This window comes from Drosophila subpulchrella, chromosome X (genome assembly GCF_014743375.2).
Source record: "Drosophila subpulchrella strain 33 F10 #4 breed RU33 chromosome X, RU_Dsub_v1.1 Primary Assembly, whole genome shotgun sequence".
In the NCBI taxonomy this organism is placed as follows: domain Eukaryota; kingdom Metazoa; phylum Arthropoda; class Insecta; order Diptera; family Drosophilidae; genus Drosophila; species Drosophila subpulchrella.
The window spans coordinates 23030057-23055447 of NC_050613.1; the positions used below are offsets into that span (position 1 = coordinate 23030057).

The 25391-nt window shown below is 43.5% G+C and overlaps 7 protein-coding genes across 7 annotated transcripts; 5 read left to right on the forward strand and 2 right to left on the reverse strand.

Moving 5' to 3' along the window:
- Positions 1-465: 465 nt before the first annotated feature.
- LOC119557760 (torsin-like protein) lies at positions 466-1675 on the forward strand. Its single transcript, XM_037870655.1, has 2 exons — positions 466-697; positions 756-1675. The coding sequence occupies exons 1-2, from the start codon at positions 502-504 to the stop codon at positions 1571-1573; spliced, it is 1014 nt and encodes a 337-aa protein (XP_037726583.1). The 5' UTR covers positions 466-501; the 3' UTR covers positions 1574-1675.
- LOC119557761 (39S ribosomal protein L30, mitochondrial) lies at positions 1604-2370 on the reverse strand. The gene is made up of 2 exons (XM_037870656.1): positions 2167-2370; positions 1604-2090 (listed from the first exon to the last, which is right to left on the reverse strand). The coding sequence occupies exons 1-2, from the start codon at positions 2292-2294 to the stop codon at positions 1676-1678; spliced, it is 543 nt and encodes a 180-aa protein (XP_037726584.1). The 5' UTR covers positions 2295-2370; the 3' UTR covers positions 1604-1675.
- Positions 2371-2831: 461 nt separating this feature from the next.
- LOC119557064 (helix-loop-helix protein 1) lies at positions 2832-6311 on the forward strand. The gene is made up of 2 exons (XM_037869618.1): positions 2832-2928; positions 4551-6311. Exon 2 carries the CDS (start codon positions 4631-4633, stop codon positions 5132-5134), a length of 504 nt encoding a protein of 167 aa, XP_037725546.1. The 5' UTR covers positions 2832-2928; positions 4551-4630; the 3' UTR covers positions 5135-6311.
- A 255-nt stretch (positions 6312-6566) lies between these two features.
- On the forward strand, positions 6567-12019 carry LOC119557122 (protein Flattop homolog). The gene is made up of 4 exons (XM_037869705.1): positions 6567-6687; positions 10227-10363; positions 10753-11062; positions 11662-12019. Exons 1-4 carry the CDS (start codon positions 6661-6663, stop codon positions 11968-11970), a joined length of 783 nt encoding a protein of 260 aa, XP_037725633.1. The 5' UTR covers positions 6567-6660; the 3' UTR covers positions 11971-12019.
- A 547-nt stretch (positions 12020-12566) lies between these two features.
- Positions 12567-14270, forward strand: LOC119557121. Its single transcript, XM_037869704.1, has one exon. The coding sequence runs from the start codon at positions 12567-12569 to the stop codon at positions 14268-14270; it is 1704 nt and encodes a 567-aa protein (XP_037725632.1).
- Positions 14271-16730: 2460 nt separating this feature from the next.
- On the reverse strand, positions 16731-19855 carry LOC119556785 (trichohyalin). The gene is made up of 2 exons (XM_037869218.1): positions 19267-19855; positions 16731-18690 (listed from the first exon to the last, which is right to left on the reverse strand). The coding sequence occupies exons 1-2, from the start codon at positions 19717-19719 to the stop codon at positions 17164-17166; spliced, it is 1980 nt and encodes a 659-aa protein (XP_037725146.1). The 5' UTR covers positions 19720-19855; the 3' UTR covers positions 16731-17163.
- A 499-nt stretch (positions 19856-20354) lies between these two features.
- LOC119557654 (AF4/FMR2 family member lilli-like) lies at positions 20355-25381 on the forward strand. The gene is made up of 5 exons (XM_037870508.1): positions 20355-22592; positions 22648-23684; positions 23749-24505; positions 24567-24715; positions 24785-25381. Exons 1-5 carry the CDS (start codon positions 20621-20623, stop codon positions 24845-24847), a joined length of 3978 nt encoding a protein of 1325 aa, XP_037726436.1. The 5' UTR covers positions 20355-20620; the 3' UTR covers positions 24848-25381.
- Positions 25382-25391: the final 10 nt, after the last annotated feature.

Here is a 25391-nt window from a genome sequence, read left to right on the forward strand (position 1 = left end):
AAATTTAGGGACTTTTATAACCTTCCTATAATCTAGTTATTTTATCTTGGTTTTAAATCATCTCATTGATGATAGGGCTGTTGGTCGCTACAACACTGCCGCATAGACCAGGTACTATATACTAGTTATAAACATTTCTTGTATTTGGCTATATCTCCCATAGGGATGGGGTTTCTAATTCGAAACTATTCTTCATTTTGGGTATAACCTAAACTGTTGAATTGCCAAATCGTTCAAAGTGAAACGGAACATATTAGCAATAGCCGAACAGTTGTTGAATTGCTGAACTGGATAACCGAAATTCAACGATTTAAGGGAATTTTCTGGCTAACAAAATATCCCTTAAATCTGAAACCCCTTTGCGGCGCCGTCACTGACAACACTATCGATAGTAAGTGTAGCGCGAACGAACGTGTCACGAGGAGAGCTCTGTGTTGCACACGTATATCGATAGGTCTACTCTGGCACAAATCAAAGTTATCGCAGTGCATCTAGACAAAGATGGGCTTTTTATCTTTATTGCCACTGTGCCTTGGCCTCCTGGCGATCCTGCCCCGACCCCTCGAGTCCCTGGAGCCCCTGACAATGGGCGCCATCGGTTTTGGGGCCCTGGGATTGGGTACCTATTTCAAGGAGCACACCTATTGCCGGTTTACCGAGTGCTGCGATGACCGTAGCATTCCGGCAGATACAGGTTGTAAGTACTTGTTACAAATCTATGTGTGCATTTCCATATTTTGTGTATTCCCCGAAAGCATTGGCCGTGCAGTTGCATGGAAAGCTTATTGGCCAGCACATCGCGACCCAACATATTCTGCCAGCCATCATGGCTCACGTTGGAAAGCGTAGCAACTCCCGGAAACCGCTGGTCATGAGCTTCCACGGGCAGCCCGGAACAGGCAAGAACTTTGTGGCCGATCTGATTGCCGACGCCTTGTATTTGGAGGGCTCCAAGTCGAGCTATGTGGCCAAGTATCTGGGACAGGCGGATTTCCCTCAAGCGGAACACGTCGGCCAGTACAAGATGCGTATTAATCGAGAGGTGCGAGATCATTTGCGCAACTGCCCGCGATCCTTGTTCATATTCGACGAGGTGGACAAGATGCCACCCGGTGTCTTCGATACACTCGCCTCGCTGGTGGACTACAATGCCTTTGCCGATGGCACGGATAATACGAAGTCCATCTTTATCTTCCTCTCGAATACGGCGGGCAGTCATATAGCCGATCATCTCGGTAATCTGATGAAGGGTGGAAAACTGCGCGAGGATACGCGCCTAAGTGACTTCGAACCGCTGCTGAGGAAGGCCGCCTACAACCTGGATGGCGGGCTGAAGAAGACCACCATGATCGAGGCCCATGTCATCGATCATTACATTCCATTTTTGCCCATGGAGAAGGCGCATGTGGTTAATTGCCTGGAGGTGGAGTTTGGTAGGTGGGGCAAAGATCCCAATCGCAAGATCATCGATGAAATCATGGCCTCCTCCATCAGCTACGATCGCACGCACGGCCTGTTCGCCATTTCGGGCTGCAAGACGCTGGAGAAGAAGGTGGCCATGGCCATTAACTAGGGCACCAGTCCGAACAGTCCGACACTGTGATGTCTTTTACACATATGATGGTTTTGTATTTTTTGAAAATATTTTAAGGAATAAAGTGAACAGGTCATTTAACTACCAGGGATTCAGCCACTTGAGGCGGGCATCTTTGCGCAGCAGATCGGTATCAAGTCGCTTGGGCTGCTCATCGTAATCCTGTCGAGCTTCCAGGCGGCTTTCGATGGGTCCCAGATCCTTGGTGACCAGACACTCGCCATTCTCCTTGAGTATCGTGTGCCGGACATCCTGGGCAGTGGGTTCGCCATAGGGAAATGTCACCGGGGTGACCTTGACCAGGTGCTTGATCTTCCACAGGCGGGCGTTGTTCTCGGGGATGTTCTTGACCACCGTGAAGTCGCTCTGCTTGCCATCGAGCCCCAGATCTTTGAGAATTCTCTTCTCCCAATAGGGATTGCCCTTCACCGGCTTGATGCGCTGCACCCGGAAAAGTTTTGCCGGCTCCACGGGGGGATCCTGGTGATCTGGAGTCCTGAAATAGGTCAAGATATGGATAATCCATTAAAGAACTCCACATATATGTGTTGATTTTGGCAGCAGACACTCACCTGGGATAGTAGGTGATTCCTTCGAATTTCTGGCCATCTTTGTAGAGGAACTTCTTGTTGTGCTTCCCATAGCTGCGCACCGACCATGTGCTGCTCCTCAGTGGGGTTAGCAGCCTACCCAGGTTCATCTTAATTGAATATTTTAGTTATTTACCGGAAAAATGCAAAAGGAAAACAGCCTCGCTGCTGTTATGAAATACAATGCCTATCGATTGGCAGCCCTGGACTGTGCTGTTAAGCGCATCTATCGTATTTTACAGCATGTAAATGCTAACCGTTTACTGTTAACCGCAAGAAACGTAACCGATTGCTGTTTAAATTCAAGGGCGGGAAAAGTAAATGCGAATAGTTAAAGTAAAAGATTTAATTTCAAGGTTATATAATTATCATATATTATTTTTTCGATTTTTAACTATCTCTATTTATGGTTTTATTAATGAAGTACGATTTTAGAATTAATTAGAGCAAGCAGCATCCAGGGGATGATTTCTTTTGGTGAAAAAAGAGGCGGTCTCTTAGAGAAATGAACGCCATTTTGTCAACTACGATTGGCGATTCTCAGCGGGGGTGGATTATTTGGCATTGGTGGATTTTCCACAAAATAGGGTTGTTTGGATTTTTGCTATAAAGGAAGCTGCAGCTTCCTGACCGGAAGTCAGTTCGATACGCGAATCCTTCGGGCGAACAGCCAAACGTAGTGAAAAACACGGATATCTTCAAGTTAACGCCAGGATCTAGGAATCCTCTGCACCTGTGACTGCTGTAAGTTCAAGTTTTAAAGTGCTCTTCTAAGTCATTATGATCCACTTTTTTAAAGTACCTTTAATGACCACAAAAACTCCAAGCGGCTAAAAAATTCATATACAAATTATTTAGAAACTCAAAGGTTGCAATTGAAATGCTACTTTTTCTTTGGTGAACCAAAATTGGGCAAGAGAAAATCTTCCAGAAACTACTAAACAATTAAGGAATAACGATTGCAATTTAATTTTTTTGGTTAACCAAAAAGCTTAAAGAAGTTTAATAAGCGTTTAAAAACCAAATTTTTAAATTTATTTTTTATTTAAAATCTACTTTTCACTTTTTTTCTGGCATACAAAAAATGTGATAAATTTGTAAAGCTTTTATGAAAAACCTACGTCAAAGAAATACAATATCGTTCGCAAATCAAATTTTAAATTTTTAGCTTGGTGCAGCAAAAACAGGCGATAAGTTTTTTATGTGATTTTATAGAACAGATTTTTATGTTAAGAAATGAAATACACATTTTTTTCTTTATTAAAAGATTGCATTTAAAATCAAAAAGTATAAATTGTATTTAATTTAACTTTTAATTTCAAATATTAAATAAATATTATATACAGATATTGCATACAGAAAGTAGAAAAATGGCGCATAACAAGAGAACCTATATTTTATTTGTGCTCCTTTTGAGATAAGTTCTATAGTTTTACAACCTCTGGGGACTTTAGTGACACCCTTGCAAGTTTTTCAAACTGGATCTGATATCCATCGATTCGGGGACACCAACTGCTCCCTTTTTCCGAAAACAAAACCCAAGAGAGCAATGGTCACGTCTTTGACTTGATGCAATTTGTGCGACTTTTCAGTAAAACCCATTAAATCCATACACTTACAGATATAGAATCATACGTAAACCGCAATAATACAAAAGGGTTCCCAAGTGAAGGGGCTACGAATCTTGAGGTTTGCCAACTCCCGCGGGCAAATAAACGTGCCGATTGTTCAGCTATTTGTGTAGGTGTGAAAATATGCTGCGAATAAACAATAAACACAATAAGTACAATAAAAATAAATGGAAATAATAGCAAACGCAAACAGAATCTGGCGAAAGGGGTGTGTCCTTCGAGGAGGACGACGCACTCGCACACCCTTCATCACAAATGTCCACAAATGAACCATAAATAATGCAAGTGGCGAACTATTTGATTTGAGGGCTTGCAGCTTTAAGGGTTACGATTTGTGCACCATCTATCTTCGCACAATACTTCCAATTAATTCGATTTTATTTCTTAGAGCTTTGTGAGCAACAACTGCTTAAAGATAGGTGTAAACTAGATTTTCAGAAAGTTAAGACACCAATTTTTAGAGACATGGCACTATAATATTGGTCATGTCATGGACAAATCGGGGTCACCTTTTTAAAAAACCTAGCATAAAAATAAAAATGTTAAAGAGGGTGATTAGAGATTGGAACCACAAGCTCTTAGAGGCAAGCCGCCCTAAAATCAAAATTCCTTTAATCAAGTTATGGCCTTTGGATTTTGTAGTTTTGGGTCACCATTTAGCAAATCCGGGAATACTTCGATTTTCAATTAAATTAATACTGTAAATCTAACCCTTGGTTTTTATTTATTTTTCAGCTTTTAGGAGCAGGCAGAGCAGACCCAGTACCAAAACAAACGCAATTCCCAAGTAGGAGATCAAAAACAAAAGCCCAAAGATGGTCTATGATATGACCCACATGGCGGCGGGTCCGCCGCAGAGCATTTCGCTGAGTCGCTACTACCTGCCCGATGAGGATGAGATGGTGGGGCCGAATAATCCGCATCTGGTCAACGAGGACTATGCGGCCAGTACGACCTTGGATATCGACAAGCGTTTCCAGGCGCGAATGGCCTGCGAAACGGCAGCCCAACCGGCACCGCCACCGCCGCCCACGCCGGCACCACGTCGCCGGACCACGCCCATTGCCCACCTGGATCCCTCGGAACTGGTGGGTCTGTCCCGGGAGGAGCGACGTCGCAGGCGTAGGGCCACCCTGAAGTATAGAACGGCCCATGCTACGAGGGAGAGGATCCGCGTGGAGGCCTTCAACGTCTCATTCGCCGAGCTGCGCAAGCTGCTGCCCACCTTGCCGCCGGACAAGAAGCTCTCCAAGATCGAGATCCTTAAGCTGGCCATCTGCTACATTGCCTATCTGAATCACGTGCTGGAGACCCCCTGAGACAGCGCCGGCGCCTCCAGCTTCGCCACCAGCTGCCTCTTCAACGAGGCCAACTTTTTCGCCCCCCCGTAGGAGGTGGGGGGGCGGTGCACTCGGGTTTAGGGGGCGTGGCCGGCAAGGTCAGCAGAAAAGGCTACGGGTATCCTATATCAGATGAACGAATAACTTGGAACCCCACACCTTACGCCCACTAATCAGAGTGTAATATTATTTACTATGAACATCAAGATTCAAGGCTTTGCTAAGCCATGGTTACATACATTTTTTTTAACCAGAGGTTAGTAAACTGAATGTCCTATATCAGATGAGCGCATAACTTGGAAACCCCACACCTTACGCCCACTAATCAGAGTTTTATATTATTTACTATGAACATCAAGTTTCAAGGCTTTGCTAAGCAATGGTTACATAAATTGTTTTAACCAGAGGTTAGTAAAATTAATGTCAGGAAAGGAGTCTGTGGTCTGCCTTAATCAACCGACGCATTATCAATCGCTCTGCTGATTAAAAGGTTGGCCTATACTTTATCCTAAAACTAGTTAAACGAAACTGCATGCTGACCAGCTAACCTACACTTATAATATTTAACCACTGGATGGTAAAATGACTAGTCAAAGTCCCTGTTGAAAAAGAAACTGGACACTGGAATGTCCAATAAAACCTTTTGTTTTGTATGTACATTTTTTGTATAGAAATTCAAGTCCCCATGTCATGCTAGCTTATGATAACAACATTTAACCAAAGGTTAAAATGCTTATTCTTATAACACTTTAAAATGTCCACATCAGTATTAGACTATTCAATAAAGTTTCATAATTTTCCTGTTAGGAAAATAAGGAACATGGTAATATAAACTATCATAAGATAATTCTGTACATTTGTTTAGCTCTTTATTTTTGAAACCCGATTAAATTAAGTTAAGATGTAAACTTACATTTTCCAATGTTAATATAGTTTGGGATATAAGAAAAATTAACCAAAACCATTTATTGTAATATATATGCTTATATAAAAATATATGATACATAATACATTAACCAAATAACCTAAAACCAGAGATTTACTAACATTTAGGACTAATCAATACCCTTTTTTTTGTCTAGCTTTAAGACGTGATATTTGTTTATAAACTAACTAAACTGTGTGTGTTAGCCAGTCAAACAATAAATATACATATGGCAGAGTAAACGGAATAAAAAACATTTTCATGGGTTATTTGATGAATTTTCTTGCTTCTGCTCAACCTCTCGACTCAAAACTCCCCCTGACTTTTGGACCTCAGCTGCTGGGGCTGGGTTTTCCATTTGTTTGGACGTTTTGCTTGGAAAACCCAGATGCTAACCGACTCCCCCTGCCCCACAACCTGCGTATCCCCACAAAAACGGGCGTGTCCTTCGTGAAAAGCACCGCCCCTCCTGGAAAAACAGAGTGGCCTCCGCCTCAGTTTTCAGACTCAATCTGTATTTAAATACAAAAATTTATACTTTTATTTCGAAATTCAAAAAAAAGGAAATACAAATTCTAAAATGGCCCTTCATTTTAGCGCCCAGCAGGTGAGCTAAAAATCAAAACACCCTGTATTTTTGCTTATTGGGAGGCTGTATTCTATACCTATAAATAACGTCCTAATTTGGTTGGTATGGGTTACGGTTTACATATGTACCTATCTGCATATATATATAAGTCCATGGATGTATTCATTTTCGCAACGATAATAACAATAACAACAACAACGTGGCAATGGCAACCAATTTGATTCCTTGCCATCCCTTTCTATCCCCATAAAAAGAGGCTTGCATTCCGACAGTCTGCAGTTTGTCCCTGTATGGGTGCTATTCTCATGGGTGTGGGTGTACAGACGTCTATAAACAAAAACAACGCACAGGCGACAAAAGTGCTGTTTTAAATTAAACAGTACTTATGTACATATATTGTGTAAGCAAGTCATTTTTATACGTTTTTTTTAAGTTTTAGTGTTTAAAATTTGCATTATAAATATTTTTTCTTTTTTATTAGTAATTTATTTTCGAAAAATATTATTTTCCTATTACTTCAGAGATTCGTTTTTTTCTTATGGTTAAGGCTTGTCCTTTTTTTTATTCTAAAAATAATATTTTCCCATTACTTCCGAATTTCGTTTTTTCTTATGGTTAAGGCTTGTCCTTTTTTTTATTAGCCCCAAATTGTACCTTATTTTTTTGAGTTTTCTTTTTACTTTTTTTCAGAATTTTTAAAAAGAAAAAAAAAAGGAGTAGTACCCCATGTTCTTGTTAATAAAAGATAAGAAAGAAAGATATAAGTTTGAATAATTATGCGTTATTATTAAAAAGTGTTTGAAAAAGGCGTTTTTGCTAGTAAAACCTAGTAATTTCTTTGTAAAGGATATTTTTTAAAAACATTCTTTTCGTTAGTAATTTTTTTCAAAAAATAATATATTTCAATTATTTCTAAATTTGGTTTTTTGTTTTTATTTCTATCTGAACTCGTTTTTGATTTTCTTTTTTTTATACTAAAAGGTTAATTCTTTTTTTTTGATTAGCCACAAATTGTACCTAATTAGTCGTACCTAATGTTCTTGTTAATAAAAGATAAGAAAGAAATATATAAATGTTTGAAATGTTTTTTCTAGTAAGAACGAGGAATTTTGTTTGCTTAGGATATTTTTAAAAACATGTCGCCTGTGTTGGGACTTTTGTTTTTGAGTGACGTACGCATCCCGTAACCGTTACCGTTACCGCTACCGTTCCCGTTTCAGCCCGCTCCGCTTTTGTTTTTTTCGCCCCCCTTTTGCACATTTGCAAATAGCGACAGTTAAAGTTTATTTACTTGGTAACGGTAACTTTGGACCAGGCCTTTTGCCTTTTTGGCCCCCTTCGATTTCGATTGCCACGCAACTCGATTTCGGAGTCCCGAGTTATTTCCCATATACACACACAATCGCAACGGAATCGGTTAACTGAAGAGGTGAAGGAATTTCGAAAACCAAAATAATATACGATTTGCCATACGAAATTGGAATTGAAATACTTTGGATACTTTGGATGGCTTAATTTAATGGTTTTCCAATTGGCCAAGACGACAGCTGTTTGGGAAATTGATTGGCGGCGTAGAAGGAGGCGCAGGAGTTTTTTTTGAACCACAGGATACGAAGGATTGGACCAAAGGACATTCGGCGGCAGAGCGTGAAATTAGCTTAAGTGTTTGTCGCCGCGACCAGGATAAAAGGGAAAAAAAAGAGGAGAAGGAGCAGAAGGACTTTTACCACCCGTAAGTCCTTGGCTACAAGTGCAGCAGGAGATACGATACAAAAGTAACTTATAGAACTGGCTAACCCATACGATACCATACCATACCATACCATACCATCCCATCCATATCCAAGCCTTGCACGTGTTTTCCAACTAGCTTTTTGACTGTCTAATCCTGCGGATGCGAGTGCAAGGACACCATGTGATAAATTGCACCCCAGAGGGTTGCCATAAAAATCATCGCTTCGCCTGAGAGGGGTGACCTCTGCACACAAGGGGTGCGAACTATCCTATCTATTCTATGCCATCCTATAGCAATCTTAATCACAATCCCATCCATCTGGGCCAAGTGTTGCAATCGGTTGTCCGTTAAACGCCAGCTCTTTTGTTGCTAATTGAGTTTAAAATCAATTTGTATTTTTCACGCTGGAATTTGTTCGAGCGCTCGAGAGGAAGTGGATGTGGAAGTGGAAACGGAAGTATTGTGTAATTGCCGTGCAAATTTAATTACAGTGGCAACATCTCGTTTGTGGAGAATGTGGGTGACCAGCAGGCACGCGCTGCGAACGTGTGCCTCCGTTGTCACTCCCCCAAATCACCCATTGTGGCACCCATCGGAACACCCACTGCACCACCCACACCACCCATCGATCAAGGCCTCAATCAAGTGCTGACAACCCAGCTTCCCGGTATCGAGTTACCAACAACCAGCGGTTGCCCATTTGCATTCCTTAATTGAAATCCGTCCGCGTGGGAAGACATCTCCACTCAGCTTCAAAGGTCCTTGAAGTTGCTCTCCCATAGTTCTATATAACATATAAACTTTATTTACCACTCAATTCGGTAAACTCTTGGTTAAAAAAAGGTTTCAAACTCTGGCTTGGCAGCATCGTTTTCTAAAAGATAAATATAGTTCGCTTTATATAAAAAGTTTTAGAGGTACTTTAGTTCAACTTTACTTTATCACTAAATTCGATTCCCTTCTGGTTTAAAAGGGGTTTAAACTCTGGCTAGACAGTTTTTTCTAAATAAAAAAAAAGTTTCCTTTATATAAAAAATGTTAGTGAGTTTAATTTTGAAATATATGAGAGAGATCATAAATACATGGACCATACTAAAAAGTAATCCTAACTATCCAGATCCTAAGGGTATTTACTTTTTTTTATAAAATCATTGCGCATTTTTAAATGTATTAAAATTAAAAGTTCTTACCTTAATATTATTATTTCGATGGTATGATTTTTAAACTAACAAAACTATATCTATGTATGTGAATAAACAATCATAACCAAATTGAAGTACTTTTTTGATAAACCTTTTTTTTAAATATGTTACAATTTTGTAATTTTATTTTAATGATGATAAATAATTTTCATGAATTGCAGACATATTGCCATATAACGTTCCATATTTCTCGTATTCCTATACCTGCTATTAGGTAATCCCCCTGATAAATGACCCGGACTTAAAGATCAGAGTCTCGTTTTTTAACGCGCCTGGCCCTAACTTTCGAAAGGCAAACACAAACAAGGCATTAAGTGGCATTAGACGAATGCCTTTCTACACATGTTCCGGCATAGAGATTACGCCGTGTAATTGGCCCCACCTCCCGCCTCCTTTTTTTGTTCCGGGGTTGGTTCCGGTTTTCGCCTCGGGGTGGGCTTTTTTTATCAATTGGTTTGTTTGCCCGGGGACCATAAATAAGGGAATTACTTGAGGGGAATGGAGAGAGGCGTACGTTTTCCTAACAGGTGTCTATCGACTCCTGGCTAATCCCCCTTAACCCAGGCTCCCCTTCATCCATAACCCTTCTATACTCTTGTATCGACCTCTGTTTATTGCAGTTTGAGGGCCGATTTGAGTCGAAGCGGCTCAACAACTGGGAGTACCCGCGATTCTCACCACCCCGCCCACGAGGACTCAAGAAAAACGCCAAGGTCGTGGCCGCCAAGAACGGACACCTGCTGCCAGGAGTGAAAAAGTAAGTGAACCCAAAAAAGAGATATCTAAGGATATAAAATCCTATTTATTTATAAAGTAAAGCTGTGGAATCTCAGTTTTAAGGAGATTTTTTCAATCTTTCAAAAGTTAAAGTTAAGTTTTGGCCAATTTCCCAATGTGTAGTTAAACAAAAACTATAAAAATAGGATGTATAATTTGAATATATATATATAATATGAAGCTTTCCCAAGTTTATTTATTTATTTATTTTTTTTTCCTTTATTATTTATTTATTTTATTAGAGCCCTAGTGATTTTTTATTTTTGACCATACTTAATAATTTGTGGTCAATTGTTTAAAGGTTTCGAAAGCTTAACCAATTCAGTACTTGGTACTTTATCTTTAATAATTCCCAAAAACAATCCCCAGGGAGGGCAACTCCTTTGGCCAATATCGTGGGACCTACGAACTGCCCCGTCGGATATCGCGTAGCTTTTGTGCCCACTACGATGCCTGTTTGAGTGGGCGTTACAAGTTCATTGGATTTCCGCGCGACCTTTGCAGTTGCCAGCGGGAAAACCGAAGGGCACTGGCCTGTGACAAGCGGACGACCTTGGGCCAGGAGGGCGATCCCCACTGGATGCGCCAGAGGTGCCAGACCAAGTGCGAGGGCCTCCAGCAGATCAAGGATCTGCACGAGCGGAGCCAGCGCTGTAAGCGCGCCAAGTGCCAAGTGGTGGTGAGTGGGGATCGGGATAGGGATCGGAATCGGAATCGGAATCGGGGTCACCATGTAACCCATAAAGCTTATATATAAATTCACTAAGTACACCCAGGAAAAGTACCCTCTTAAGACTGTACGAATCATGGATCAATATTTTTGTATCACTTAGCTTATTTTAAATTGGAGTAGACTAACTTGTTTGTAGGTAGACCAAATTTTCCAAGTCACGTTCACAATAACACCTTAAAAACTCATAAATATCTAACTAAATATAGTAACCTCAGGTTAACCTTCATTACTTAAAACAACGCATAAAACACTGTTAAGCGTTAACCGGAGGTTAAAAAAGTATTTTGAAAAAGTAGCACAAATATAAATATATAACACACATTTTCTTCATTATCTGAATTGTTATTTCATCATCACTATATCTAACTAAATGTAGTAGCCTTAGGTGAACCTTCATTATTTTATTTATGTCTTGGCACTAACCGTAGGTTACAAAAGTATTTTGAAAAACAAGAACAAATATAAATACTTCACACACATTTTCTTCATTATCTGAGTATTTCATCATCACTTTCACTTTATTATGCACCTGCACCCATTCATAGACCGAAAAGACCGTGAAGATACCGCCGAAGGTGTCCAAGGTGGCCTGTGTGGCCATCGAAAAGAGGCGTCGAAAACGCACAATTACCGCCTTTGCCAAGGGTCGACCTGCAATGCATGCCAATGAATCCATGGCTTCCTATGAGTTACGCCACAAGCCTGCTCCAGTTCCGGATAAAACGGCTTCAACCACTGCTCCGGCCAAACCGAAGGATAAGCCAAAGGATAAGGTCAAGGGAAAGGAAAAAGACAAGGCCAAGGATAAGGGCAAGGAGAAAGAGAAGGAGCGCAAGGGATCGAAGGGCCATTAGTACCACTTTGGAGAACTGAAATCAATTAAAATTATATAATTTTATTTACTTAATATAATCTCAGGTTAATACTTTTATTTCATACATAACTTTATATAAGTTGCTCCATTATTTTAAGATTAACCGGAGGTTACAGCAATATTTTAAAGTGAAACACAAATATAAATATTTAAACAGTTTTTTCTTCATCATTTAAATAACCGAATTCACTAACCATAGGTTAACTAGTTTGTATAATCCTAATTTAAGCACTAGTAGGTACTATATATAAAATATATTTCGATCACATTTTCGTCATTATTGAATACCAATTTCACTAACCTCAGGTTAGCTCATTTGTATGATACATTGCTGATATAAAATTTGCCCACTAGTAGGTAACTTATATATAGCATATCTACCACATTTTCTTCATCATATAAATATCATTAAATATTTTACAATACTCACTAACCCCGGGTTAACTCATTTGTACTATACACAACTCATACCATCATTCTCATCTTCATCTCATCCCACCTGCATTACCATCTCCGTTCGTTCCACTAATGTAACAAGTGAACCTGAAAGCCAACCACTCCATCCAAAATCCAACCATGTCGCAAACAGCCCTCCCGGAACTGAGCTACACGCCTGGGGATTTGACGGAGCCGCAGTTCCGGTTACCCTCGCACCAGCAGCTGCTCGACCAGAAGCGGGATAACTTCGATAATCTGCCCCTGAGTCGCCTCAACTTGGACACGAGGGATACGCAGCCCATCAAGTATCGGGAGCAACTGGGTTCGGCGGCGGGTCGTCAGTTTCCCGCCTTGGCAGCGGCCCAGAATCGCTACTCGGATCACTTGGAGCGCGGAAGTGAGCTCAGCTTTGCCGTTTTGGAGCCGGGCAAGGATCTCATCTCACTGCCAACGGTGGGTGTGCGAAACTTTGACACCGATCCGGATTTGATCAAGAAAATGCCGCTGCACTCGATCACGGAGAAGCCGAACGAGCGGTGTCCATCGCCGGTGGTTCCGGCCTATGCCAACTTCGAGCTGGCCAAGCGGATGCACCAGGACAACCTGGATCACCAGCCGCTGCCCGATTGTGTGGCCGACTTGGCCTTCCGGCGGGCACAGATCTCCGGCGGACATGCCGGTCTCGCCCTGGACATCGATCCCATTGCCACGGGCGTGGGTGTGAAGACCCACAATGCGGGACCCACGCACTGCACCAAGATGAAGGTGTTCCGCCCGAAGACCGGCGGCGGCATTGTGCCCCGAGCCTTGGGCATGGGGGATCCCTTCCGGGGAGTTGGCTCGGCACCGGCCAAAAAAATGGGTCCCATGGATCTGGCCATTTGCTGGGACTTCAAGCCGGCCAATCCTGCGGATGAGCCACGTCTGGCCAGGCACATAGATGGCTCCAATGACTCGGCTGGACCGGCGGTCTTCACCTGCGTGAAAACGCCACGCGAGGAGCAATCCTCGGAACTGGGCAGATCCGCCGGCGTCTTCACCAGCACCCTGGGTGAAGCGGATTTCTTTGACAAGGACATCCTGCGGAAGAGGACGGATTTCGGCGGAGCCCGCTTGGATCGCGAGGGTCCGTGTGCCTGCGATTACTCGCCGCCGGCAAGGCAAAGAGCACGCAGTGTCTCCCGGGACTCCAGTGCCTCGCATTGCAGGCGAGGATCGGGCATCGGGGGACCAAATGGCGGTGTGAGCTTTGGCAACCTGGCGGAGTTACCCGGTCGTGGAATGCCCGATCGACTGGCCAAGCAGTATCAATCGTCGCCCCTGCTGGGCGATAAGGATTATCAGGCTCTGAGGGAGAAGTACTTGGGTCCGGTTTCTGCACAGGAATGCCAGCCGATGAACTGCAGGCCAACGGCAGAGCCACCTTGCAAACGGGATGTCCTGCTCCGGCGACCTGCCCGCCGTCTTTGCCACAAGGTGGCCCCAGCTCCGCGCTGCTGTCCACCTGCGTTCGGTGGCCATGGACACGGTCATTGCCTGACCAGCAAGACGGCCTTTCGAGCCGGACTCCCCAAGCACAATGCTTCCGGGGATTTTGTGGGCATAGAGCCCGGCTGTGGAGGAGGCGGCGGTGGAAGGGTCCTGGTCGTGCCACGCCCCCGGCAGCCCTACTCGAAAAAGAACTACGACATCGAGACCCTGGTGCCGCCCTTCCAGAGCCAGGCTGGCGGAGCCGGACAGGGCGGCTATCCGGAGCACTGGCGACTGGCCAGTGTCTACCAGCACGCCTACAAGCCGATCGACCAGCGAAGGCGACCCCTCCTCCAAACAGTCTACAAGTAGGGCCATGAACATACCAAGTCTGGCCTCTGGGACTCATCTAGATTTTCCCATTTCAATTGTCCGTATAAAGAGTTGTCCGCTCAAGAGAATATCAAGTAGATCCATGACCAACCCAAGTCTGTCCTCTAGGACTCATCTAGATTTGCTTATTTCAATTGTCCGTATAAATAGTTGTCCGCTCAAGAGAATATCAAGTAGATCCATGACCAACCCAAGTCTGTCCTCTAGGACTCATCTAGATTTTCCCATTTTAATTGTCCGTTTAAAGAGTTGTCCGCTCAAGAGAATATCAACCAAGTTTAAGGGATTCCCTTAAAGCTATTGGCTATCAAGTGTCTGCTCAAATATAATAATTTAAAACATATTTAAGTTAGCAATAAGGAAAGAAATACATAAAACTAACAAAGATTTTAGTACGAAAATAAAAAGATAAAGATAAAAATAAAAGTCGCAAAATCATTTTTGGAGTCAAAAAAGCGCGTTTAAATTACTCTCAATTAAACTTACAACTTGTTTTAACGTAAGAATTGTTACCTACTGTAATTTATAGTATTAAGAAGTTCTTGAGTAAATTCACTTATACCACAATATACAATTTTCCATTATTGTGGAAAAATACATGACGAAAATTGATGCGACACAAAAATTAGTTGTATTACTACCCACAGAACCATCGGTCCAAAAATAGGCTAAGGTATTGTCCATAAGATAATCTTAATTGCATGGCTTTTCCCGATTTCGGTCTACCGATATACATTAATCTCATTTCCCCTTTTATTTTGTTATTTTCCCTTCAAATAAGTAGAAAATCACTTCGCATACAAGTTCATGTAAAAAACAAATGTTATATTTTAACAAGATGTAGAAAACATACATATATGAATAAACGTTCAAGCATCAAGCAAAAATTAGAAAAAACTACGATTGAATATATGAAAATGAAAAAGGGTCAAAAAATAAATTTTCCTTAAAATGATTGGGATCGTTAGCATAGCTAGCAAGCTGCTCAAAACAGTCGGTCTCTTAGCTGTTAGCCTTCATTTGGCTAAACTACGATTGAAAAACTGGATAGAAAATTCGTATTTTTGACCAAAATGTGAACGCCATTTTTTCCCCTTTAAAATTTAGTTTTTTGGCTGCTATAACAAAGGTAATTGTCATATCGAAGAATGCCATACCTCGTTGAACTCGTTGTTTAATTTCCAATCCATTGGCATTCTAACCTGGAAATTTTTAATTTTTGACATTTTTCGAAAAAAAACATGATGTAACCCCTTACAAAAAAGGCGAAAACGGGTCAAAAAATAAATTTTCCTTAAAATGATTGGGATCGTTAGCATGGCTAGCAAGCTGCTCAAAACAGTCGGACTTTTAGCTGTACGCCTTGATTTGGCAAAACTACGAGTGAAAAACGGGATAGAAAAATGGCATTTTTCACTAAAATGTGAATCTCGTATTTTTGACCAAAATCTGAATCCCATTTTTTCGCTCAAAAAGTTTAGTTTTTTGGCTGCTGTACCAAAAGTAATTGTCAGATCGAAGAACGCCATACCTCGTTGAACTCGTTGTTTGGTTTGCAGTCCATTGGCGTTCAAACCTGAAAACTTTTAATTTTTGAAATTTTTCGCAAAAAAACATGATTACAAAAAATGCGAAAATGTGTCAAAAATTAAATTTTTCTTAATGTGATGGGGATCGTTAGCATACGTAGCAAGCTGCTCAAAACAGTCGGTCTTTTAACTGTACGCCTTCATTTGGTCAAATTACGATTGAAAAACTGAAAAGAAAAAATCGTATTTTTGACTAAAATGTGAATCTCGTATTTTTGACCAAAATCTGAATCTGAAAATTTCGTTTTTTGCTGCTATACCAAAAGTAATTGTCAGATCGAAGAATGCCATACCTCGTTGAACTCGTTGGTTGATTTGCAATCCATTGGCGTTCAAGCCTGAAAATTTTTAATTTTTGACATTTTTCGCAAAAAAACATGATTACAAAAAATGCGAAAATGGGTACAAAAATAAATTTTCCTTAAAATGATTGGGATCATTAGCATGCCTAGCAAGCTGTTCAAAACTGTCGGTCTTTTAGCTCTACGCCTTGAATTCGCTAAGATTATTTTTGACCAAAGTCTGAGGAGCTTTCCTAATTTCTGTATACCAAAATTATTTTGTTTCCCGTTTTATGTTATTATTCCCTTCATATAAGTAGAAAATCACTTTGATTACATCCAGTTCATGTAAAAAACAAATGTAATATATCAAAAGTTGTAGACAAACATACACATAAGAATAAACGTGCAAACATCAAGTACTTAAAATTCTAAACATTGTGTGAATAAATTTGCAGCAAGTTTTTAAGGGAGTTTCCCTGAATATAAAAAAAAGTATTTATTAAAACTATTTTATAACTCATCATCTTTAAAAAATTCTAGATGAATTGGTTTTTTTAGATGAAAATAGAAAACCTTTCGGTTTGATGGTTTTGTGTGACAATCTTTGGGTGCATTTAAGAAACTTAACTAGGTGCTGAAAAATCGATTTTAAAGAAGTAAAAACCTTGATGAAGTGGGTCGATTTTGAATGGGAAAAGAAATAAATAGATGTTCGAAAAATAAGGATATCTAAATATCCATTTTTAACAAACTGAATTTTCAATATTGCCAAATTGAGCTTTATAACAATGGGAAACCAAGGAAAAATAAATATTGACAACTTTTCCTGTCTCCCAGATTAAAAAAAATATTTCGTATATCCCTTGAAAAGTACAACATTTGGGAAATTACATTTTGTATAATGATACAAGAATTTAAGAACTCTAGATATTTCTATAATGATTCCTCGATAGTTTTTAAGTCCCCCCAAACCGACCCACTCCGATCCTGGCGGCCACCTCACTTGGCGGTGGCGTAGGCATCGTGGCTCTTGTGGAACACATGGCGCAGCACGTCCCGCGTGGACCGACGGATGCTGTTCCTCAGGGTGTGCTTCTTCTCGTTGGTCAGCTGCTCGATGGTCATGTACTCGGTTTGGGCCACATTCGAGCGCAGCTTCATCGTCCGCTCGCTAGTGTCGATGATGGATATGTCGGCGAGCACAGGTTCCATCTGGTTGTCCACCTCGGCTGCCTTCTGGGGCCGCCGCCGCAGACTGTGCCGAATGCTATGGAGTATGTTGTTGTGATGATGGCCTGGAGCATCTGCATCCTTATCCTCCGTTTTCTCGGGAGACGTATGCGTGGGATGCATGAGTCGGCGTATGGACTTCCGTATCATGCCCTTCATGCCGCCACTGGGTTTCACCTCTGCCGACTTCGAGGACTTGCTGGATCCGATGGAGTGGAGGGACTCCTTGCTGGCCGCCTTGGTGGGCAGAGCGGCAGGTCTGTAGGCCCGAACGAAGCGTGTGGGTGCCTTGAAGTCCAGGTCATCGGGTTCGTCCTCGGATTCGTCCGAGGCATAGGCCACATCTTCGGCTGGGGGCTCCTGCTGTGCCTCGAGGTTCCTTTGCTCTTGCAGCTGCTTCTCCAGCAGTTCCTCCTCCTCCAGTTTCTCCTTCTCCAGCAGCTTAACCCTCTCCTGGAGCTTCTCCCTGAGCTGTTCGTGCAGTTTCTCCTGCAGCTTCTCCCGCTCCAAGTGCTTCTCCCTCTCCAGGAGTTTCTCCTGCTCCAATTGCTTCTCCCTGGCCAAATGTCTTTCCTTCTCCAGCTGCATTTCCTGCTCCAGAATCCTCTCCTGCTCGCGTAGCTTCTCTGCCTCCAAGTCCTTCTTCTCCTCCTCCACCTCGGGCGTCTCAGTAATCTCGGTGAGAGTACGTCTCCGGGTGCAAACCAGACGTCTCTCCACTTGGCTGTCTCCTTGCGCCACCTCCTGCATCATTAGCTCTTGGGAATCCGTCTCCATGACCAAGGAGACCTTGGTGTTCTTGGGTAGCTCCACTTCCAAGCTATTCCTGGGCACCTCCCTGTCCACCTGGACACCATTCTTTCGCAATTTCGCCTCGTTGATGCTGTTCTCAAGCTCCAGTTGATAGCGATCCAGCTCCTTGCCAATATCCATGGAGGATTCCTCGCTGATGGCGCCCAGAGATCTCTTGGGCGCCGGTACTGGCGAGAACACTAGCTTCTCGGCCAGCAGTTTGCTGGGAGTCAGCTGGGCCAGCGACATGCCATGGAAATCGATGCGACAGCCCAGGGTCGGAGTGAAGGGCAGCCCGATCTTCAAGCTGGTGGGCAGCGGCTCCTCCGCATCCCTCTCGGCCAGAGCGGGATTCGCCACACCCGAGGGGTTGCAGGCCGCCTCGGAGGCCTCACTTGGCCTATGGATCTCGAAGGGATTCAGCGAGGCTGGGGCATCGCTGCCGCGCAAATTCAGGCCAGGATTGACGAAGCCCTTGGCGGGCGTGGCTGCCAAGCGGACGACCTGGAAAAATTAAGGGGAGCTTAGTTAATTTCGCTGATAGGATTGCATACTACATAATATGTATCTAAGTGAAGTTAAAGATACAATTTTATAAATTAAAAACAAATTCTTCTATTTAGTGAGGTAGAATTTTATCATTTTATAGTAAGATATAAATTTAAGAATTTTAATTATTATTAGTTTCCGCTTTCTTAAATACATTTCTGTATCATTAATTAATATTGTACTTTAATATTGAATAGAAGTGTAAACTTCAAAATAAGCTATACTTAGTAATTTTATAAGAGCTATAAATATCAAATTTATTATATCATTAAAATAAACAAAATTAAACAATATGTACTATAATTATACAAATTAAATTAAAAAATTATAAATTATATTACTATATAGTAGGCAAAACAAAAAGTTTTAAAAGGGAAATGAAACCCAAATGATAAAAACTAATTCATAGACTACATATATTGAGTTTGAATGTATATATAGATATAAAATCAAATAAGATATGTACTTACTGTACCCAAAACCAAGGTGAAAAGTACACCCATGTATGTAGTTCTCAACGGGGAAACTCACCTCATAGGGATTGAACTGCTTCTCGGGCAGTTCCAAATTCAGGCCAGGATTCTCGAAGCAGGCCAGTTGCTCGCGCTTCTTCTTCTTGGGCGGCTGACGCAGGACCTCGAACGGATTGGTGGGCAGCTGCTTCTGGGCAAGATCGGCTATCGACTTGACCTCCAAGCCGGGAAAGGGATTCGGATGGGGATTGCTGTTCTCCTTGGCCAAACGACGGCGTCCAATCATCAGTTTCTTCGGAGTGGAACTAAAGGCCGCGTTGGTGAAGCAGGATTCCGTGGCAGACGCGACAGCTGCATCCTGTGCGTGGATGTGCGACACCTGGGCGTCCTTTCCCAGGGGTTGTTGTTGTGGATTCGGGGGCGGGGCAGCATTGCCACTCAGCGTCTCCCTTTTGCGCTTGCGCGGCGTCTCCGTAAAAGCCAAGGCAGCTATGCTCTTCGTTTCCAACATGCTCTCAACTCACTCTCTGTATCTTATTAGTTTCTTTTTATTAACTTTTAACTGGAGTAAAGTCGTTTCAGCAGGCAGCGAGCAGCAATTATAAACAACCAAATACGACACAAAATGCCATTTTGAAAATCCTTCAGGCAGCTGGAACCGATTGCGTCGTTAGCCAACACTGGGCGCGAACCGGTTCAGCCAGGAATGCCACGACATGTTATCGATTGTTACTGCTAGGGTGAACAGATGTTAAAACCAGCTATGTTAAATTTGAAAACTCCAAAAATAAACAATTTTAATAAGTTTTGGTTATTTAACTTTATTTATCTTAAGATTAATTACAAGATTAATAAGACGTGATTTAAAAGTAATTTTTGTAGATACAAATATTATTGATATAAATAATAATACTTCCCAAAAATGATATTACAAATATTACCAAAACATAAAGTACTTTAAAACATTTGATTTTTGTTTATGTAAGTTAAATACAATAAAATATCTAGATATATTTTCCCATTGCTCGACCGTTGAAAATGCAACCGCCAAACTATCGCATTCCGATATTGATTAACGATTGCCTCGCACAAATTTCATCTGTCGATAACGATTCATGGCATCATTTTCGATATTATATTTTTAAAACAAGACACTAAAATCCCATTTCAGTTTAAGAGGCTTTCTAAAGGACAGTCCGCTTTTAAATTAAAGCGGAAATGTGGGTTATTTAGTGGCAAGTCAGTTGATCCAGAGCTCTTGGTGGGCAAGCCAATTTGCCACTCAAAAAGTAAATAATTCCAATACACAAAACGCAGCTTGCTGCGTAGAAAACTGCCACTAAACTCAAACAAATAAACTGGATAAGCCTTGAGAACCAAGAGTGGGGCTACTCCAGCAGAGACTACAGAAGATGTCCAGTTCCCGGCATCGCAAGCAGGCGAAATCCTCCCGCGTGCCGCCGCAGGCCAGGGAATACATCACGGAATTGGCCGAGGATCGGGAATTGGAGCGATTCATGGCCTTCTCCTCGACGGCGAGCAGTGGAGCCAGTGGCAGCACCCACAGTTGTGCTCTGGGAATCGTCCTGCCGCCAGGAATCCCCTCCACCGCTAGTGGCTGCGCCAGGGAACATGCGTCTCGACCCCAATCCAGTCACAGGCGTCGCACGAAGAGCAAGGGGTGTCCACCGGCCAGTGATGAAGCAGAGGAGCACCTCCTCGAGCTGCCACCTACACCACCAACCAGCAAACCCAGTCTCCCCCAGCTGAGTCCGCAGAAAACCCAAGGAACCCAAGCGAAATCCGATGAGTACACCATAATACCCATTGTAATGTCCAGAAGCCCAAGCTTACGCCCAGCGGCGGCCACTCAAACCATGTCCCTATCCGTGGAGGATCTAAGGACACCCACCAAGCAGCCCAAGGAGATGCAAACCAAAAAAACCCAGACGCCAGAGTCGGCTTTAAAGTCACACAAGCGCCTGGAATGGGATCCCGCGGCCGATGTGGGCTACTACAAGAGGGCGGTGTCCACCAGCAACATTAGCACCCTGGAGCGTTCTGTTTTGGAGGAGTGCGGCTGGCGTCAGCCGATACAGCAGCGATCCGAGACGGATTTGGATAGGTTGCACCATCGGGAGGCAGAGGAGCCGTCGCCCATGCCGGATAAACCGGCGCCACCACTGGCCTCCAGTACTTTCGTTAACCGCAGCGAACGCGGGAAGCCCTCGAGCTCCAGATTGGGTTCTCTGGGCAGTTCCATAAGCTCTAGGAAAGAGGATTCCCAGGAGATTTCCCACAGCAAATCTAGGAAGGAGGATTCTGGCAGTAGCTCTCGGCCAAAGGATTCCCACAGCAGTTCAGCGAAGGAGTCTACCCATGGCAGTTCCTTAAAAGAAGCTACTCAAGGCAATTCAACGAAAGAGGATACCCACAAAAGTTCTAGGAAGGAAAAAACCCAAAACAGATCCCAAAAAGAAGATACCCAAAACAGCTCCAAACGAGAGGCTTCCCAAAGTGGCTCCAAAAAGGAAGACTCCCTCGGCAGCTCCAGAAAAGAGGAACTAAGGCTCAGCTCACGAGTACAAGATCCACAGGTCAGTTCCCGCCGAGCATCGCTTTGTAGCTCGCAAAAAGAGTCACTGTGCAGTTACAGAAGGGACGAATCTCGGCTGAACTCGCAAAACAGCTCCAGAATGGGATCGCAAACTAGCTCAAGAATGTTGAATTCGCGTTCCAGTTCTAGGCGGGAATCTCAGGCCACCTCGCTATACGGCAGTTCGGCGGCCAGTAGCTTCGATTACCACATATACATGGAGCAAGAACTGGAGATTGCCAAGCAGGAGCAAAAGAAAACCGAACAGAAGGAAAATGAACCGAAGGAGCTGCCTGAAAAGTCTCTGCGACCACGGGAGCAAAAAAAGAAGGAGCAACAGACCAACCATCATCACGAGAAGGAGAAAAAGATAGTACAGCATCTCGCCAAAGAGCAAAGGAAAGCTGAACAGCGGGAAAAGGAGCGCGAACAGGAGCGTCAGTACACGGCGGCACAGTTTGAGAAGATCTTGGGCAGTCGACGGCACGAGAACAAGGAGAACCAGCAGCCACAGGCCCCAACTGCCAACCTATCCACCACCGCAGCCGCCTCCACATCCTCCTCTTCAATAGGAATTGCATCAGGATCGGGCCACCGAGGAGAACTGGATCTGGGAATCGATTTGCTGTGCTCGCTGGTGAAAACTCGCAGCCTCAGCCAGGGACAGAAAAAGAAACTCGTTAGGGATATAGCCAGGCGTATTTCCTGCCTGGATTTGGCCGAGTCCGGCAGCAGTTTACGATCCCTGAGGAGCAATCAGTCCAGTAACACAAAGGATCAGCTTAAAGGTGAGTAAATCGTTTAACCAACTGTATTCTCCACTAAATCTTTACTCTTTTACAGAGCCAACTCCTTTGCAGCGGCATGATATGGCTACCAATACGTCGCTAGCAGGTTCAGTGAGTTCCTCCAAGGGTGAGCCACCAACTCTGCCAGTTCCCGCTCCTCGAAAGCGTGGAACTGCCGGCACACCTTCACCACTGCCCACAAGTTTCTCAAACAGTGGCTCAACCAGTGCCTCGCACGAGGTGATCACCCAAAAGACCAATGTACCCACTCGCGATGCAGCCTCCACGGATGCAGATGCAGAGGCCGAGCCCTCGGATTTGCAGGAGTGGCTGAATCCCATGACCCAAAGCGAAATAGAGTATGAGCAGCGTTTAAAGGGAGGCGGAGATTCGGAGCGGAGGAACCAGCTTAACTGGATTCACACGGAGATTCGACGCCTGCAGGCGTTGCAGAAACTTTTGGGCGATACCAAAACCATTTTGCCAAGCAGTTCTATGCAAATCGAAACGGGCAAGGGATCCGATTGTTCCAATGGAAAATTAGCTGTGCCTTCGGTGCAAATGCCAGGCTTAGAGAGATGCAGCAGTGGCCAGGAGGAGCCATATATCGTGGCAAAGTTATTGCCAGAAGGAATGCCAGCTGAAGCATTTGTAGAGGTGGAAAGTCCAGGAACACCAATCACTCCCCAGCCTCCAGTAAGAATGGAATCGGTGGGTGTGGCACCCAAGGAGCTGCCTTCGACTCCTACGTCCATAGCCACACCGCCGCCGCCACCACCACCGCCTCATCTTAACCAGCTAAAGCCACAACATCGCAAGAAGATGGCCACACCTGTCCTCCAGTCGAATAGCTCCACTAGCGGCGGTGGCCGCAGCGAAAGCGTTTGCTCCTTTGTCCAGCAAAGGCAGCGACAGTTCCGCGAGCACTATCAGAACCAGCAGCAGCAATTGCTTTTGCTGCAGCAACAGCAACTTTACCAGCAGCAGAAGCAACTCTACCAGCGGCAGCAGCAACAGCAGCAACAACTCTTCAAACAGAAGCAGCCACATCATGGTCACCAGGAAACATATGCTCATCAGCAGCACTGTCCGGTAAGGAAATCACAGGACTATATCCTTTTTCCACTTGCTCATGCCATCTCTTTCTTTTTCGCAGCAATACCAGAGGCCTGAGCAGGGAACACATCAGCAACACGAGGAGCAAGAGCAATACCTGCAGATGCAATACGCCCAGGCGGCGGGCAGTACCTATGCCTCGCCACATTTGAGTGGTAGCGCTGGCTATAGCTGTGCGGATAACGAGGGAGCCATCTACTATCAGGTTGTGAACTCTCAGGCAGCATCCAGCTATGTGCAAGCAGCCATGGTGGTCACAAGAACGACACCAAACGAGGGAGCAGCAGCCAGAGGAGCAGGAGCAGCAGCAGGATCGGGAGTTGGCAGATCGACCACAACCACTACCAGTTCGTCGGCCTCGATGATGTGCATCAGTTCGGATATGTCCATACCCATGGGCATGGTCAATACCTGTGAGACCACCACAACGACCACCACCCATCAGTATGATGATGTGGCCTGCCAGCGGGTCAGAAGAATGGCCAAGGAGGCAAGGCGAAATCCAGAGAGTATGCAGCGACAGACGCTGCAAGTTCGCCCCAGTGCCATTGCCTATGTCATCCAGTTCACCTCGTCGGGGGACAGTGAGGTGCTGCCCGAGACGCGATCCTTGCAGGATCAACTGCAGCTGGCCCGTCCCGAATTCTGTGCCAAGTCCAAGCAACGCAAGGCCATACTCAATCAAATGCAGATGATTCGGAACGTTAGACGACGGGAGATGGACGATCTGCTGGGCGAGAATACCAGCTTGGAGACGCTGGACAGGCGACTGCTTCAGCTGCCACCACCGGCCACTTGTATGTTGTGATGAGAAGGAAATCTCTCATGAGAAAATTAAACAAATCATCTCTTCCACAGCTCGTTTGAGGATTTTTACCACCAGGGAAATGAAGGCCATGACCACCAAGCGTTGTAAAAGTTTGCCGGAAGTGCTGGCCGCCCAAAATCGCCAACTGGAAGAACGAAGGCGTCGCTGCAATCGTCTGATGCGGGATGTCTTCAATAAGGTGAGGCACTCCCCTTACTTTATATCAATATGACATCTTATAAATAACAATAATCCGAAATCCCCTTAGCGCCTTCAAAATCGCGTGGCCAACGGACAGCTCTCGCTAAATCACAGCAGGACAATCATCTAGCGAAGATCGAATTATGAATGCCTTGGACCAAGAGAAATGACACCCCAGTACACAGACCACCAGTTTAATTTTTATTTTGCCATTGCCAGGCTTTTTATTTGTTTAACTCTTAAACTTATTGTTAAACCGCGAAATGAGGTTTGGGTAGGTTTATAGGAAATGTTAAAAATTAGTATAGGATAGTTAACCACATACAAACATAAACTTATATGTTTTTAATGTAAAATCAGCATTTATCTAAATTTATAATGTTTTTAAATTAAATAAATTTAATAACAGGGTTTTTGTGTTTTTAAGGTGTACAATTTAAATTGATGTTGCAGTGTTGCCATAAGCATATATTTTATATTATGAAATTGAGCTTTTTTAATAAATGGTAACACTGTTTGCCGCCAAATTTAAAGTAATTCGTTGTTTTTAAAGATAATATTGTTTGGATACACTATATGCAAGGATCCAGAATTCTTAGACTTAGGATACTTAAGGATTTTCATGAGATGAGAATAAAAAAATACCTTTTTCCTCCTGCTCAAATACTATATCC